Raw genomic sequence first — 17,463 nt, 5'->3', positions numbered from 1 at the left:
AGTCGTTCATTTCAATCAAATAAAAATTTTAATATTAAATAAAAATAACGTTATTTTTTCAGTAAGGAAACGCAGGAGTTTTACGATTTATTTGTGGTGTAGGTTCTGGTTTAAATGTTGGAGTCGGTTTTGGAGTTGACTTTGAACAGGAGTTTGTAATTCCATAGGTTCAGGAGTCATTGAAGGTGTTGTTTGTGAAGGCGTTGGTTTTTGGCGATGGTGTCGGAGTTTGTTTACTTCAGCTACTTCAGTATTATTTGCAACATTTGCTTTATTTCTTTTCATCATTACTGCTCCTGCTGTAGCTAGCAAACCTAGTGGGAGACCATATTTTATATAAGGACTTGACCAAATGCTATTTTTGACAGGAGCTGGTGGAACACCTAACCTTGGTGAGACTGCTCTTTGCCATTGTGCAGCTCGTAAGAAATATTCAATAGGTGCTCCATAATCGTTTGGTAAAGTTTGTTTCATAGATGGTGAAGGTTCACGAGAGCTTGATGAAGAACTCATTTATAAGCTTTAAAAATAAACGTTCATCCTTTATTCCTCACTGTCGTCAGTTGCTAAGTTATAGTCGTCAAGTCTTATTATTGGTATGCCTGACTCTCTACTTGTATTGCAAAGCAACAATCCCTCATAAATCCAATAAGTGGCTTTGGTACGTTTTCAGTTGCTAGTTCAATAGGTCCTTTAACAGACATTTTATGTTATTTTATTGCAGTAGATGTTTGACCTTGCTGGAAGCAAAAGTCCACTTCTGTTGGAAAACCACATAAGAAATGTGTGTTGTCATAGCTATCCCATTTATGTTCCACACTACCCATCCACCAATGACCTCATAACATCTTCATTAAATCCTATCATATCATTGTTTGTATTGCAAGCGTTCGCAACCATTTCAAATACATCGTATTGATTTTTCAGGTTCTGCAGGCATATTTCCATAAGCTCCCATGGAAAGCTGAAGATATTTAAACTTAGGGTTCTCAAAATTAACATAATAGTTGTCTTTCTTTCTAAATAGTGCCCAAATACTTTTTACATTAATAGGCGTATAAGCTGCTGTAAATGTTGCACTTGAACTATCTGTATTCTTTGAGAATGAACCGTCCATAGGAATCCAATCCATAACTTTAACAGGAAAACATAAAGCCTCGTTTGTATAATGTTCTACAAGTTCTGTATAAATGTTAGGGTCTAAAGAGAATGACTTTGGATGAATGAAACATTCATTAAAATCCATCTTTGTTCGAAATAGTTGCTGGGTTACAGTTGTAATAGTAACTGTTCCACTAGCTTCTATTGCCTTCGTTATCATAGTGAATGGTTCATTCCATGGAACAAATTTATTTGTCGGTGGATTTGAATCTGAAGCAAATGCAACTTTAAGAGTTGGATTGAAAGCATGATATCATTTACAGATATAGATGTGCATTGTAAGGCGTCGCTACTGAACTTTACTTTAAGCTGAATGTTTCCTGCAAAAGCTGGAATAAATCGAATAGCTTCTAATGGAAGGAATCTTCTAACAGGAATTCTTAAACGAAGTTAAAATCAAATGATTTTCCTGCTGTAATTGGACCACTAACAATTTGTCCTGTTCTGCATGTTCCCGAATGACTCCATACATCTTCATGTCGAGTCTTTGAGAAAACATACTTCTTTTATTTGTTCGGTAGTTTGTGAGTTTGAAGTTTATATATGCTTCTTCTCTTGCGTTGTCTTGAGAATATACGATACGACCATTTGCAAGGATTTGATATCCAGCAACTGCATAGAAAGCGTCATCGAAACCAATCCAAAATCCTGGTGGGTTTTTTTATTGGAACCTGAACCAATTTCTTTATCTACAATAAATTGACCTTCCATTTTATACGTAATGAATGTATTGTAAAGGTCCAACATATTTTCACCAGGAGGTGAGAGATTGAATGTACCCATGTGTTATCTTTAGCAGTTCCAGGTTGTGATGGAATCTTTGCGTCAGAATATTTTCTATTAGTGTCACCAATTTGAACTGCATTGTCTATGATATCGAAATATGAGCGAATCTGATGAATATGCTCTGCTGGAGTAAATTCGTTTAGCTGTTCGTTCAATTCAGTATATAAAAATATCTATTTACTTCATTATTCTCACTCTTCTTCTTGGCATTCGTGGTGGAAGTTGTTCTTGACATTTTCAATGAACTGTACATTCTCTTTTGTCTCAACTTCTTTCACTGGCGGGTCAGGGTTCTTTGACTCGGTTTGTTTTTCAATGAAATTCACCTTGCATAAGCTCTTGGTTCGTTATTGAAAGTACATCTGGCTTCTTTCTTCTGGTTCTTTTGGTGGCTCAGTTTGAACAGAAGGTTTTATATGGGCTTCGTGGACTTCACCCTTGCCATGCACCTTAATGTTGTCGCTTTCTGCATTCGCTAATGGAACCTTTCTTTTTCTTACATATATTTTACCATCTTTACTCTGACTTACGTAATAGAAAGGATGTTGTATTCCTCTGGCGTCATTTAAATATATAGATCTCTTCATTTTGACAAGCTCATTTTACATCGGTTAAAGTTTTAATTTTGTTTTTTATCTGCAGTCAAATGACTCAGACAAGTCCTACGGACAAGACCCAAGGGTCATAGATGTTGAAGCATTGAAGAAAGAAATTCGCGAGCAAATTTTATCCGAACTGAAGGAACAAAAACAAGAACAAAAGCAACAAAGAGAAAACTTAGTGAAAAACAACTAGCTGCATTAGCTGCTGGAAGACAGAAGAACCCACGTTTGCTCGCGAAGAAAGCTAGAGAAGAGCTGAAGAAAGCTAAAGAAGCTGAAGTGAAGAAAGAGTAAATGGTTTTTTTAATGAACTAAATGTATAGACAAATACCTTTATCTGTTGCGTTCAGTAGTGAAAACCCTGACGTCAAATAAGGGGAACAGAGAGTAACGTTTAAGTTTCCACAGACTGGATTGTGAACATAAATGAAGAGAAGTACATTGGCTAACATCTATGTATATAACACGTGCATTTAGGAAAGTTGACTTTATACTTCAAGTCGAGATAGAAAATGACGAACAGTCTTTAAGCGCCCAAAACATTCACATATACAAATACTTTAAAGACGATACAACATTGTTGCAATGTATGATTTCATTTAATGAAATGTTCGAGAAAAAGTTTAACATTGAAGTACAAACTTTACAGCCTTTACGTGAGTTTCTTGCACAACTGAAAGAAGAAGGTAGTCAGCCACAAATCTATAGACTTTCATTATGAATTTAATGAAAATGAAGATGGAACTCATGACTGTCAGTTTGTTGTATTCTCACCATTCAATGAAGTAGCTAAAGAGAAAGAAAATCCATTACGTATAAGATTTCAAATCTCTGAACCAATGATGATTTCAAGAATGTTTTCAATTATGATGCAATGCTTCCGAGGAAAAATGAATTTTCAAGAATTGTAACACCTGCATTTGGGATAGAAAGCAAGCTATATTATATTTCAAACTTAAGTAAGGGAGTTGAAAATGAGTTCATTGGTCATACAAGAACTACACCACTTCCTAACCCTAAATACTATAAATTAACTGCTTCAATCGTGAGTTTTGGATAGACATGTTCTCCACTCATGACCATAACTGCCCAGTGTTCTTACCTCCAGACCATAAGGACTGTCTCTACATTGAAGCACAACTCTTAAACTCTACCATCGCAGTATTGTAAATGACCACATGGGCTTCGCCCTTGCCGCTAGCGGCTTATTTTTATCATGAATGACCTCATTGCTGACAAAAATAAATGACCTCATTCATGACCTCATTGCTGACCTCATTCATGACCCCATTGCTGACAAAAATAAATGACCTCAGAACTTCAACTTACGAATAAAGCTTGTTTTAGTCGTTATTGAGAAGTTAAACTTCTCTTCAAAGCAAGGTTGACATGACTTACATAAGTCAAATCCAATCTCTTGACCATCATAAAGTGCTTTGTAAAGTTTCATTAAACTGAACTCAGAGTCTTTGTCATATGTTCCTTGCGGAACCATTAAACCTTTATCTTCATTGTAATAGCATTGTATAGCTTCAGGAAACATTTCATTAGCGGTTAAAGCAATAACATCTTGCTTCACGCCTTTCATTCTGCAGTGAAATGCAACTTCATTTAAATCGTTAGTGAGTAAGTCTATGTAAGTCTTCTTTCCACAAAATATTGACTTGTATGCTAAACTTTGTTTTCCAGGTGTTATTTCTGCGAAGTCACTATGAAACTGACCAGGGTTTTTAAATAAGTTCTTCTATCTCTATCTCTTCTTAAATTCATGAGCTAAACGTGGTATGTCTTCATTGTAAATGTGCATCGAATCTGTATCCGATAAAATGATAATAGTTTATGTCTTCAATCGTGCAAAACACTTCATTCATAATACGTTTTGACATAGACAGAATGTTAACACCAAGTGGACAGAAGTTAAAGTGTCTGCAAATGCTTTTCGTTAGCTTGAAAATAGTTTTATCTGAACCATCCAAACCTTCGAACTTCACTATATGGTTGTAGTTTCTGATGGCATATCTTATAGCATCTTTGTCATCTACTATGGTTATTTTTGACTCAATAGGAGATAGAATAGTTTGCCATAAATACTGTTCAGAATGAGCTTTATATTTTCTTGCAAAGGATTTCCTTCTTTCTTATACTTTAACCTTAACTCAAACAACTTCTTACTTCATCTCTTATTTATACTTCTCGCATCGTCCTAATATAGCTCCATCGTAAGTCACTAATATCCTTGCCACACACTTCACATTCATCAGACACCTTGAACTAATTTTATAAGGGATCTATGTAATGATCTATAATGGTCAACCGGCTTCGTCATAGGCTCGCAATGATAATCGTCTCTTCATCTGATGAATATGTTTTACCTTTATTACGTAAGCCAAAAATAACATTTGATATCAAAACTTGATGACTCGTTTTTGATAACAGATATTAGACGCAAGGCTGAAAATCATCAGTATAAAAACAGTTCTGAAGTAATTGAGGATTTATCACGTGTAATCCGTTTTGTAGATTGTTGGAAATAAATATTTCATTCAAAAGGACTATAATATCCACGACAAAATGAATCAAATATCATTCGTCTTCAATCAAACATGAAAGAGTCACTCAAAATGATTAAATTATTTAAAGAAGAAGGTAAAACCATAACAGCATGGGACGTACTATTAAATCAATTATCCTCATTAACCGTTAAGGGTGTTTGCTTTAAATTGATTCTCCAGATGTTTTCTCAACGTTTCAGGGTTATAAATACAACATTCTTGAAAAGCCTGATTACTCAAAATTGAGATGTTTATGAATTTCATTAAAGAAGCCATTTGTGATAATAACGATGATGAAGTGTATAAATACCTCTTCTCGGCTGGATTGCATCAATGATTCAACATCCTGGAATCAAGAATGAAACAGCAATTATTTTGAAAGGACTTCAGGGAACAGGTAAAAACAGATTCACAGACATTATTTCTGAACTTCTCGCTGGTTATTCATGTAAAAACATTACTGAAATAAGTGAGCTAACGGGTAATTTCAACTCAGTAGTTGAGAATAAAATGTTTCTTGTACTTAATGAACTCAAGAATGTTGGTGAAGACAGACTCGCAAACTTCAACGCTTTGAAATCAATTATTACGGATAATGAGATTAGAATTAATGAAAAGAATCAACCCAGAAGAACTGCTCAGAATGTTGCAAACTTCATTTTCGTAACTAACAACGTCTACCCTGTCAAAATTGAAGTTGGAGACAGAAGATACGTGGTTTTAAGGTCAATGGTAAATTCAAGGTCAATTTAATTACTTCAAGAATTTGATGAATTCATGCACAAAGGAATTTGAATTTTATGATAACCTTTTAACATATTTTATCAATTACGACCTTTCATCATTTAATGTACGAATCATACCGATGACTGAAGCCAAACAAGATTTAATTGAATTATCAACAAATCCTTTAGATGAATGGATAAATACACATTATGATGAATTGAGTGCAGGTATGACATGTAAAAATGCTCTATTCTGCAAACCATCAGACATGAAAGACAAGAATTTCCAAATGAGCATTAAGGATAAATGTGATAGGAAACAGAGAAGAATAAATGGTAAACAAACATGGTGTTATGTTTTGAAAGAAGAAATGAAAGGATTATATAAAACAGGTTGAACCAAACGATAATGAGGATTCATTTACTGACGATGAAATACCTGTAAATGATGCTTTATAAAGTATGATTTGAATTTATTTTTGCATTAATCCTGCTGTGTTGTCAAAATGTCATGTTGTCTCATTTTTTCAGAGAAGTTAATTAACCGAGTGACACATGTGACGTAGTGACACTTCAGTTATTCAAAATAATTAATTATTGAATAACCTGAAACCATTAATGAAACATTATTTTTGGGTCATTTACACTCATTACGATGAAGTCATGACAAATCATTTCCGGACTGTTGTCAAAGTTAGTATACAAGTCTTGGTATGGTGGCACTGCGTTCCACCTTACCCAATACTTGTGAATTTGACACTTTACAAAACCGTTAACGTATATTTTACAACATGAACGCAAAAACTAACTTAACCTTAAATATTTACAAAGCCGCCAACAATTTCACCTCACTATCGTTCTCACTAACAACTTCACTAATGTTCTCATAAATTTTCCTCAATATCTTCATCATCAGTGTTAACCCTATTGTAGTCATACTTGAAGCCATAAACTTTCTCTAACTTCTTAACGTACAATTTACATAACTTACCTTCGTCATCGTATGGTTTAATGATATAACTATTTCTATCTTTATAAACAGTCAATGAAAAGTCAACTGGTCTCGGATGTATTTGAAAGAACATGTTATGCTCAGGAAGGAAGAATAAATGTTTAAATGTATGTTTGTTATATGTTTTGATTTGTATGAGTTGCTTTTGTTCTGTCATTACATCCAAAAAAATAAAAATAATTTTAAAAAATAAAATAAAAATAAATGATATCACCACCCTCACACGTATGAAAACATAGCACAAAAATAAATTTAGGTGAAGTGGTGAGATCTAACCGATTTCTAACCCGATTTCTAACCTCATTTCTACCCTGTTGAATTCATTGCTTTATTCCTCACTGTCGTCTGCTTTCTCCAACTCTTCTAACTTCTTCTTAAGTTCAGCAATGTTGTCCTCATGAAGTTTAATCTTTCTCAAAATTCCTTCTTTATCTAATGGTTGCTTTATCTTTCTAAACTGAACTCTACCATCCTTCATAGTATGAATGTAAAAACCTTCTGGAATAATTCCTGATTTAATGTATTCTACCAAAAACTTTTGTTTCATTGCTTCAGTGACTTTAGTCGTCATTTCAATCAAATAAAAATTTTAATATTAAATAAAAATAACGTTATTTTTTCAGTAAGGAAACGCAGGAGTTTTACGATTTATTTGTGGTGTAGGTTCTGGTTTAAATGTTGGAGTCGGTTTTGGAGTTGACTTTTGAACAGGAGTTTGTAATTCCATAGGTTCAGGAGTCATTGAAGGTGTTGTTTGTGAAGGCGTTGGTTTTGGCGATGGTGTCGGAGTTTGTTTAACTTCAGCTACTTCAGTATTATTTACAACATTTGCTTTATTTCTTTTCAACATCATTACTGCTCCTGCTGTAGCTAGCAAACCTAGTGGGAGACCATATTTTATATAAGGACTTGACCAAATGCTATTTTTGACAGGAGCTGGTGGAACACCTAACCTTGGTGAGACTGCTCTTTGCCATTGTGCAGCTCGTAAGAAATATTCAATAGGTGCTCCATAATCGTTTGGTAAAGTTTGTTTCATAGATGGTGAAGGTTCACGAGAGCTTGATGAAGAACTCATTTATAAGCTTTAAAAATAAACGTTCATCCTTTATTCCTCACTGTCGTCCGTAGCTAAGTTATAGTCATCTAATCTTATTATTGGGGATGCCATTAGCACGCACCTGAATGGCAAAGCAACAATCCCTCATAAATCCAATAAGTGGCTTTGGTACGTTTTCAGTTGCTAGTTCAATAGGTCCTTTAACAGACAATTTGTATGTTATTGGAGCAGTAGATGTTTGACCTTGCTGGAAGCAAAAGTCCACTTCTGTTGGAAAACCACATAAGAAATGTGTGTTGTCATAGCTATCCCATTTATGTTCCACACTACCATCATCCACCAATGACCTCATAACATCTTCATTAAATCCAATCATATCATTGTTTGTATTGCAAGCGTTCGCAACCATTTCATAAAATACAGGTCCATATGATTTTTCAGGTTCTGCAGGCATATTTCCATAAGCTCCCATGGAAAGCTGAAGATATTTAAACTTAGGGTTCTCAAAATTAACATAATAGTTGTCTTTCTTTCTAAATAGTGCCCAAATACTTTTAACATTAATAGGCGTATAAGCTGCTGTAAATGTTGCACTTGAACTATCTGTATTCTTTGAGAATGAACCGTCCATAGGAATCCAATCCATAACTTTAACAGGAAAACATAAAGCCTCGTTTGTATAATGTTCTACAAGTTCTGTATAAATGTTAGGGTCTAAAGAGAATGACTTTGGATGAATGAAACATTCATTAAAATCCATCTTTGTTCGAAATAGTTGCTGGTTACAGTTGTAATAGTAACTGTTCCACTAGCTTCTACTGCCTTCGTTATCATAGTGAATGGTTCATTCCATGGAACAAATTTATTTGTCGGTGGATTTGAATCTGAAGCAAATGCAACTTTAAGAGTTGGATTGAAAGCAATGATATCATTTACAGATATAGATGTGCATTGTAAGGCGTCGCTACTGAACTTTACTTTAAGCTGAATGTTTCCTGCAAAAGCTGGAATAAATCGAATAGCTTCTAATGGAAGGAATCTTCTAACAGGAATTCTTAAACGAAGCTTAAAATCAAATGATTTTCCTGCTGTAATTGGACCACTAACAATTTGTCCTGTTCTGCATGTTCCCGAATGACTCCATACATCTTCATGTCGAGTCTTTGAGAAAACATCTACTTTCTTTATTTGTTCGGTAGTTTGTGAGTTTGAAGTTATATATGCTTCTTCTCTTGCGTTGTCTTGAGAATATACGATACGACCATTTGCAAGGATTTGATATCCAGCAACTGCATAGAAAGCGTCATCGAAACCAATCCAAAATCCTGGTGGGTTTGTTTTATTGGAACCTGAACCAATTTCTTTATCTACAATAAATTGACCTTCCATTTTATACGTAATGAATGTATTGTAAAGGTCCAACATATTTTCACCAGGAGGTGAGAGATTGAATGTTACCCATGTGTTATCTTTAGCAGTTCCAGGTTGTGATGGAATCTTTGCGTCAGAATATTTTCTATTAGTGTCACCAATTTGAACTGCATTGTCTATGATATCGAAATATGAGCGAATCTGATGAATATGCTCTGCTGGAGTAAATTCGTTTAGCTGTTCGTTCTGCATGTATTTACTTCAGATAAAAATATCTATTTACTTCATTATTCTCACTCTTCTTCTTGGCATTCGTGGTGGAAGTTGTTTCTTGACATTTTCAATGAACTGTACATTCTCTTTTGTCTCAACTTCTTTCACTGGCGGGTCAGGGTTCTTTGACTCGGTTTGTTTTTCAATGAAATTCACGAACTTTGCAATAAGCTCTTGGTTCGTTATTGAAAGTACATCTGGCTTCTTTTCTTCTGGTTCTTTTGGTGGCTCAGTTTGAACAGAAGGTTTTATATGGGCTTCGTGGACTTCACCCTTGCCATGCACCTTAATGTTGTCGCTTTCTGCATTCGCTAATGGAACCTTTCTTTTTCTTACATATATTTTACCATCTTTACTCTGACTTACGTAATAGAAAGGATGTTGTATTCCTCTGGCGTCATTTAATATAATAGACTCTCGTTCTGATTTTGACAAGCTCATTTTACATCGGTTAAAGTTTTAATTTTGTTTTTTATCTGCAGTCAAATGACTCAGACAAGTCCTACGGACAAGACCCAAGGGGTCATAGATGTTGAAGCATTGAAGAAAGAAATTCGCGAGCAAATTTTATCCGAACTGAAGGAACAAAAACAAGAACAAAAGCCAGAGAGACCAAAGAGAAAACTTAGTGAAAAACAACTAGCTGCATTAGCTGCTGGAAGACAGAAGAACCCACGTTTGCTCGCGAAGAAAGCTAGAGAAGAAGCTGAAGCAAAAGCTAAAGAAGCTGAAGTGAAGAAAGAGTAAATGGTTTATTTTTATTGGAACTAAATGTATAGACAAATACCTTTATCTGTTGCGTTCAGTAGTGAAAACCCTGACGTCAAAATAAAGGGGAACAGAGTAACGTTTAAGTTTCCAACAGACTGGATTGTGAACATAAATGAAGAGAAGTACATTGGCATAACATCTATGTATATAACACGTGCATTTAGGAAAGTTGACTTTATACTTCAAGTCGAGATAGAAAATGACGAACAGTCTTTAAGCGCCCAAAACATTCACATATACAAATACTTTAAAGACGATACAACATTGTTGCAATGTATGATTTCATTTAATGAAATGTTCGAGAAAAAGTTTAACATTGAAGTACAAACTTTACAGCCTTTACGTGAGTTTCTTGCACAACTGAAAGAAGAAGGTAGTCAGCCACAACTTATAGACTTTCATTATGAATTTAATGAAAATGAAGATGGAACTCATGACTGTCAGTTTGTTGTATTCTCACCATTCAATGAAGTAGCTAAAGAGAAAGAAAATCCATTACGTATAAGATTTCAAATCTCTGAACCAAGTGATGATTTCAAGAATGTTTTCAATTATGATGCAATGCTTCCGAGGAAAAATGAATTTTCAAAGATTGTAACACCTGGCATTTGGGATAGAAAGCAAGCTATATTATATTCAAACTTAAGTAAGGGAGTTGAAAATGAGTTCATTGGTCATACAAGAACTACACCACTTCCTAACCCTAAATACTATAAATTAACTGGCTTCAATCGTGAGTTTTGGATAGACATGTTCTCCACTCATGACCATAACTGCCCAGTGTTCTTACCTCCAGACCATAAGGACTGTCTCTACATTGAAGCACAACTCTTAAACTCTACCATCGCAGTATTGTAAATGACCACATGGGCTTCGCCCTTGCCGCTAGCGGCTTATTTTTATCATGAATGACCTCATTGCTGACAAAAATAAATGACCTCATTCATGACCTCATTGCTGACCTCATTCATGACCTCATTGCTGACAAAAATAAATGACCTCAGAACTTCAACTTACGAATAAAGCTTGTTTTAGTCGTTATTGAGAAGTTAAACTTTTCAGCAAAGCAAGGACTAGAAGACTTACATAAGTCAAATCCAATCTCTTGACCGTCATAAAGTGCTTTATAAAGTTTCATGACACTGAACTCAGAGTCTTTGTCAAATTTTCCTTGCGGAACCATTAAACCTTTATCTTCATTGTAATAGCATTGTATAGCTTCAGGAAACATTTCATTAGCGGTTAAAGCAATAACATCTTGCTTCACGCCTTTCATTCTGCAGTGAAATGCAACTTCATTTAAATCGTTAGTGAGTAAGTCTATGTAAGTCTTCTTTCCACAAAATATTGACTTGTATGCTAAACTTTGTTTTCCAGGTGTTATTTCTGCGAAGTCACTATGAAACTGACCAAGGTTTTTACCAATAAGTTCTCTACCGTATCTCTTCTTAAATTCATGAGCTAAACGTGGTATGTCTTCATTGTAAATGTGCATCGAATCTGTATCCTGATAAAATGCTTTTAATCCTAAGTCTTCAATCGTGCAAAACACTTCATTCATAATACGTTTTGACATAGACAGAATGTTAACACCAAGTGGACAGAAGTTAAAGTGTCTGCAAATGCTTTTCGTTAGCTTGAAAATAGTTTTATCTGAACCATCCAAACCTTCGAACTTCACTATATGGTTGTAGTTTCTGATGGCATATCTTATAGCATCTTTGTCATCTACTATGGTTATTTTTGACTCAATAGGAGATAGAATAGTTTTGCCATAAATACTGTTCAGAATGAGCTTTATATTTTCTTGCAAAGGATTTCCTTCTTTCTTATACTTTAACCTTAACTCAAACAACTTCTTTACTTCATCTCTTATTCTAATATCTCTGTTTCCATCGTAGTAATATCCTTGCAACACTTCACATTTGACACCTTGATATTTTATAAGGTCTTGTAATGTTATATGGTCAACATACATTAAACAGCAAGTGTTTGAACTTCTGGGAACGTTAAGTTCTGGATTTAGTTCAGGGTCACAAACTATTAAAGGAAAGTGTCTATGTATTCCAATCTCTGTTATCTTAATGAGAACAAAGAAGCCAGACATAAACTTTTCACCAATGGGTTCCTTTTGGTCGTCATCGAATAAATGTCTCATGAATACTCTGTGCTTAACATCTCATCCTTCAATACTTTTGGAATTCCTTCTAAAGTATAAAGTCTTGCATAGCTGATGGATATAATGAAACAGCGTCGAAGTCAGCAATGAGTTTCTTTTTGCTCTTTTGTTTAATGTTATCTGACAACATACATCTTCCACCTTGAATGCATCTTGAAATAAATTCTCTTGGTTTATTTGAGAGGTCATAAAGATTTCCATTCGGGAAGTACACTCTGTTCTCAAACAATTTGTTAGCAATAGAACAAATACTAACGTAGTCATAAACGTTTAAATCAAACTCTTTCAATAAGTCATTGCGGAACTTTACAAAACCTTCTCTTAAAATTCTTACATCTTGTTTGCAGTAAAACGTGCTATATTTTTCTAAGTCGAAGTGGTTTTCATCTATTCTGCAACCTTTGATGGAATCTATGTTCTTCATGAACGTTTCAATATCTTTTACAAACTTACATGCTTCAGAAATGACACCAGTTCTGTTGTCATTTGCTAACAAAACACTGCTGTAGTAGTTGTATGGAAATACTTCTTTCGGTCCTGTTTGTAAGTTAAACATAGCAGGAAATAGTTTAAGCTTCTTATTTATAACACTGTAAGAGTCTTTTATAATAATTGCCCTTCCTTTATATAAAGTTATTTGCATTGTTCGTGAACCTTTAATGATGGGAGTTCCTTTCACTTCTGTCATGTGTCTTAAGATGAAGTTTATATCATAGCTGAGGTTATGGAAATATATTAAACTCTTGTCAGGAAGTCGCTCCAAAAATTCTGTTGCACAGTTTTGACCCCATATGCTTTCACTCACTGAACCATCTTCACTGTCATAACAGATGTTAAAAGCTTTATGAAAGCCATCGGTACTACACTCAAAGTCAGCAAAGAAAACATGCTCAGGAATGAACTTGCACTTATTTTTATTTACTTCTTTTGACTCTGCTTTCTTCTTCAGTTGTACACAATACTTTGGAGCATATGTCAAATCTTTAAATGGTGCAAGGTTCTGTTTATATAAGTCAGTCGTATATGTGAAAAGTTCTCCATAAGAAATAGGTTCGAAATATTTGCACTCCCACAATGTTTTCATAACATCCCATAGCGGTGTAGTTCTATCCATGCGAACAATGTATTTATCATCTCTCATTGTATATATTTTCATCTGTTTTCAATGTTCATTCCACCACACTCCTTCAAGATTTCTATATAGTTGCGAATGAAATATGTTGTCATTGGTAATCTTTCGTTTAGCATGTAGTGGTCTTCAACAAGAAGTAAGTCAATAGTTCGAACAGTTTTACATTCTTTTGGTATGTATCTCTTTATTTCATTATGTCTTGAGTCATTGAAATAACCAATGGTAACATTGAATGCTATACCTGTTGAATCGGAAATTTCTTGTACTTTACTTTGAGGAAAGTCTCTAACACGAATGACTTCTCTCATGTGGTCAATAGTTTCTTCATTTACTCCAGCCTGAATGCAAGCATAAACGAAACAATTGTCCTCTGTCATAAGTGTTGCAGTTCTTTTGTTCAGTTCATTGAAGATTTGGTAGCGTTCAAGATTTATAGGTAATGTGCAAAGATACTTCCAGAACTGACCGCTTCTCTTCTTATAAAACTTCTTTTCACCAAGGATTTCATTCCAGAAGTCATCTATATCTTGTTTATCTCCTGTTTGTTTAAGTCTGTTCAATAATCTTTTCTGTCTTTCTGTCAGTGTGCTTTCATCTCTATATGGTCTCTTTTTTGGTTTGCCTTTCTTTACATCTGACATCGTTAAGCCTTCATATTCAGTTAAATCATACATCTTTATTTCAGTAAGATTCTTTATGTTTGTCAAGAAGAAGTCATAGTGCATTTCAACAATACCTGCAGCATTTGCTTCTATCTCTGATATAAAGTTCTCCTTCAAGAGCTGATGTAGTAATGTTCCAATATTATTGAGGTTTAACGTAGAACATTCATACTTTCCACCAAGTTTATAACATACCATCCATCTTTGTTGGGAGTTTATTTTAATCTTCTCTAAGAGTCTCATGAAAACCTTACCGAAATGTTTGTGTAAGTAGTCTCTGTTTGGTTCATCTAAAGCTTCGATGTTAAAGTCAATGAGTCTATTGCCTGACTTCACATTTCTCTTCCTATTCTCTTCATCTTTCTTTAACCATCTCTCACCTTCTTTTGGTTTGTCGTCAATGGAACGAATGACATCGTTAGCTTTGCGAACTTGTTCTATAGCGCTCTTAAACATCTCTCTTCTCTGTTGTTTCAGTGTGTCGTCTCTCTTTCGTGTTTCACCAACGTTTGCATTTGTTATGTCAAACATCTCTTGACGAACATCATGCGAAAGAGCTTTACGAGTATGACCAACGTTTGCATTTGTTATGTCAAACATTTCTCTTCTTACTTCATGAGGTACTGAACGTCTATGATATAAGTCAATAGCAACGTCATTTAAAGGAAATGCTCTTGCATGGACTTCGTCCTCGCCGCGTTGCGGCTTTATGAACTCATGAATTCTATCATAACTTATTGCACCATTATAGTCATTGAGGATGTCAGCGAGTGCTTTTTTGTTTGTTGCGTAATGCTTTGCTACTTCTATGTTAGCTTCTGTAAGAAGTTGTTTTATTTCCGAGTGTTCTAACTTAGACAACTTCCGATACATCTTTAGTAGGAAATAAAAAAATATTTTTGAAAAAATTAGATTAGATTTTTTAAAGTTATTTTTCAAAATAATTTAATATTTTTATTTTAATGAAACACATGCAAGATTGCAAGTTCTTTTCATACAATGCTCTCGCTACTGCCATCAAGAATGAGTTCAATAATGCTTCAAATGTTAATGTTATCTTTAACAAGAAGTTTGTGAAAGAATCTAAGTTTGGTCAGTATGTCAGACCATTAGCTATCGTCATTGACCGCAAACGTTATACTTCACAAGAGTTAGCAGTAGTTTTGAAACAAAAGAGTTTCTTCGTGAATGTCAAAGATACTCATTATACTGTTATAAAGAACTCTAATATTGACTTCTTCAGTATTGCTTTAAATCTTTCCGAACAGAAAGAATATAAGAAGGGTGAAACAAATGTGAAATATTATCCTTCATCTCTGAAGACAATAACGAACAAAGATGTTATACAGAAATTCTTACCAAAGGTTGAAGAAGCTTCAATTGACATTGACGAAGGAAGTGAAATGGTTGAAGAAATTGACCCTGAAGTTATTTAAGCAAAAATATATTTTTGAATAACTGAAAGTGTCACCACGTCACCATGTGCTACCAGGTTAATTAACTTCTTTTAAAAATGATGACAACATGACATTTTGACAACAGTCCAGGAAATAAATTTTATCGTTAATGTTTACGTTAATGTTTTTCATTAAATTTTGACAAAGTGCAAATCTTCACTTCGTCAAAAAAGTTAATGTTTTTCATTGAAATCGGTAAGTTTTCATTCTTCCTCTTTGAAGTTGTCGAAATATTCTGTTATCTTTTCTTTCAGTAATGTTAAGTCTTCTTTAAATGTAAGTATTGTGCAACCTTTGATGTCATAGTGTGTTTGAGGAAGAGTATTTTTGACAATTTCCTTTATTTGCTCATTCGGTGTCATTGAAATCGGTAAGTTTTCACGATAGAACCAGTTTCTGTCAGATTTATATATCTTAGCTAAGTCATAAAAGCTCTTGTTGTTTCTTCTCACTAAATGCAACATAACCATATCTCTATCTTCTTCTTTCTCCAACTCTTCAGCGTAAATCATATACTTATAGCTTTTTTCCTTTCCTTTTGGTACTGAACGTGGTATTCTTTTCTGTATGCTTTTGTCTTTGGATTCAATGACTTCATCTTTTGCTTGAAGTTTCTTTTCCATCTCTCCACGTTCTGCTTTATATAGTTCATCTAACATCATGAAAATATAACAAGCATAACGAGGTGAAGCCCACATTGCTACAGCATTTACTAAAAGTCTATGAACATAATAACCTTTCAAACCAGGAGCCAAATTCTTGCGATTTTCGTACGGAATCTCTTCCCTCGGTTTTCCGAGGGAAGCAATCATATGAGGAAATTCTTCTAAAAGTTCTTTTGCCTGTTGGTTTTCAAACCAATGATATGCTTGCTTTGTAGAAAGAAGAGCATTCAAAATACTTTGCATTTGGTACATGTCATCTTTGACTGAACGAATAAGACGTAACTGTTTGTTATACTGTATGTACTCGTATTCTTCATTTATGGCTTCATGAACGATAGCAATTGTTGTGTTCTCTGATGTTGACATTACTGTCTTTACATACAAAATAAAAAAATAAATAAAAATAAAACTAACTTTATTTTTTCTGAGATAAACACTATTTCTTCACAACATTAAATTTTATCCTGTATGAAATGACTTTAAAAAGATTATTGACTGACTTCGAATACTATCTCATTGACGCACTGACAGACCCTCAAAACTGTGTTGAAAGTTCTTTAAGCTTTAAGATTGAAGGTACGACGCATTTTGTCTTCACTTACGTATTGAAAGAATATGACCGTTATCATAACGAAGTGAATCAAACACTAATAAAATTTGTAGATAAAAAATTGGTTAACAATGAATATTTTAAACGTGAAGACCCAAACACTGCTGGAGATGATGAAGAATACAGACAAGTTATTGAAAAAAATAACGCAAGATTAGATGCAATAGAAAAGAAGTTTAATGAATGTCTTACAAACACGTATGAATATCTTATGCGGTGGGAAGCTAGATGGAAATAAATTTACGTCAAATATGCAATTTATAAAATCTTATGTCGACAGGCTACGTAGCACAGTGGTCTAAGGTGGTGTTATGGAGGGGTCAGGGTCTGTGGTTCGAACCGCGACAGCGCCGTATTTTCTTATTTTCTTTGTTTGTCTTGTTTGTCGTGAATAAAAAGTGTCATAAAAGTGCTCTATCTTCCACGGAATAAATAAAAAATTTAC

At 34.3% G+C, this 17,463-nt stretch overlaps 8 protein-coding genes and 1 pseudogene across 9 annotated transcripts, besides 2 other annotated features; 1 reads left to right on the top strand and 8 right to left on the bottom strand.

Annotated features, from left to right (window-relative positions):
- Positions 1-6,285: part of a mobile genetic element that runs on past the window's edge.
- Positions 356-513, bottom strand: TVAGG3_0604370 (uncharacterized protein; the record flags this gene model as incomplete). Its single annotated transcript, XM_051239837.1, has 1 exon — positions 356-513. A coding segment is annotated over one exon (158 nt), but the record flags the coding sequence as incomplete, so codon positions are not given.
- Positions 6,286-6,518: 233 nt separating the features above from the next.
- Positions 6,519-17,463: part of a mobile genetic element that runs on past the window's edge.
- TVAGG3_0604350 (uncharacterized protein) lies at positions 7,167-7,409 on the bottom strand (the record flags this gene model as incomplete). Its single annotated transcript, XM_051239836.1, has 1 exon — positions 7,167-7,409. The coding sequence occupies one exon, from the start codon at positions 7,407-7,409 to the stop codon at positions 7,167-7,169; it is 243 nt and encodes an 80-aa protein (XP_051097660.1).
- On the bottom strand, positions 7,458-7,916 carry TVAGG3_0604340 (uncharacterized protein; the record flags this gene model as incomplete). The annotated part of the gene is made up of 1 exon (XM_051239835.1): positions 7,458-7,916. One exon carries the CDS (start codon positions 7,914-7,916, stop codon positions 7,458-7,460), a length of 459 nt encoding a protein of 152 aa, XP_051097659.1.
- Positions 7,947-9,521, bottom strand: TVAGG3_0604330 (annotated as a pseudogene). Its single transcript has one exon. A coding segment is annotated over exon 1 (1,575 nt).
- On the bottom strand, positions 9,549-9,983 carry TVAGG3_0604320 (uncharacterized protein; the record flags this gene model as incomplete). Its single annotated transcript, XM_051239834.1, has 1 exon — positions 9,549-9,983. One exon carries the CDS (start codon positions 9,981-9,983, stop codon positions 9,549-9,551), a length of 435 nt encoding a protein of 144 aa, XP_051097658.1.
- TVAGG3_0604310 (uncharacterized protein) lies at positions 10,314-11,171 on the top strand (the record flags this gene model as incomplete). The annotated part of the gene is made up of 1 exon (XM_051239833.1): positions 10,314-11,171. The coding sequence occupies one exon, from the start codon at positions 10,314-10,316 to the stop codon at positions 11,169-11,171; it is 858 nt and encodes a 285-aa protein (XP_051097657.1).
- Positions 11,560-12,420, bottom strand: TVAGG3_0604300 (organellar and viral DNA polymerase type B; the record flags this gene model as incomplete). The annotated part of the gene is made up of 1 exon (XM_051239832.1): positions 11,560-12,420. A coding segment is annotated over one exon (861 nt), but the record flags the coding sequence as incomplete, so codon positions are not given.
- TVAGG3_0604290 (organellar and viral DNA polymerase type B) lies at positions 13,842-15,159 on the bottom strand (the record flags this gene model as incomplete). Its single annotated transcript, XM_051239831.1, has 1 exon — positions 13,842-15,159. A coding segment is annotated over one exon (1,318 nt), but the record flags the coding sequence as incomplete, so codon positions are not given.
- Positions 15,947-16,774, bottom strand: TVAGG3_0604280 (KilA, N-terminal/APSES-type HTH, DNA-binding family; the record flags this gene model as incomplete). The annotated part of the gene is made up of 1 exon (XM_051239830.1): positions 15,947-16,774. The coding sequence occupies one exon, from the start codon at positions 16,772-16,774 to the stop codon at positions 15,947-15,949; it is 828 nt and encodes a 275-aa protein (XP_051097654.1).

The sequence above is a fragment of the Trichomonas vaginalis genome, chromosome II (genome assembly GCF_026262505.1).
Source record: "Trichomonas vaginalis G3 chromosome II, whole genome shotgun sequence".
NCBI lineage: Eukaryota > Parabasalia > Trichomonadida > Trichomonadidae > Trichomonas > Trichomonas vaginalis.
Note: the sequence above shows the minus strand (reverse complement) of the source record. Positions and strands in the feature narration are given on the sequence as shown.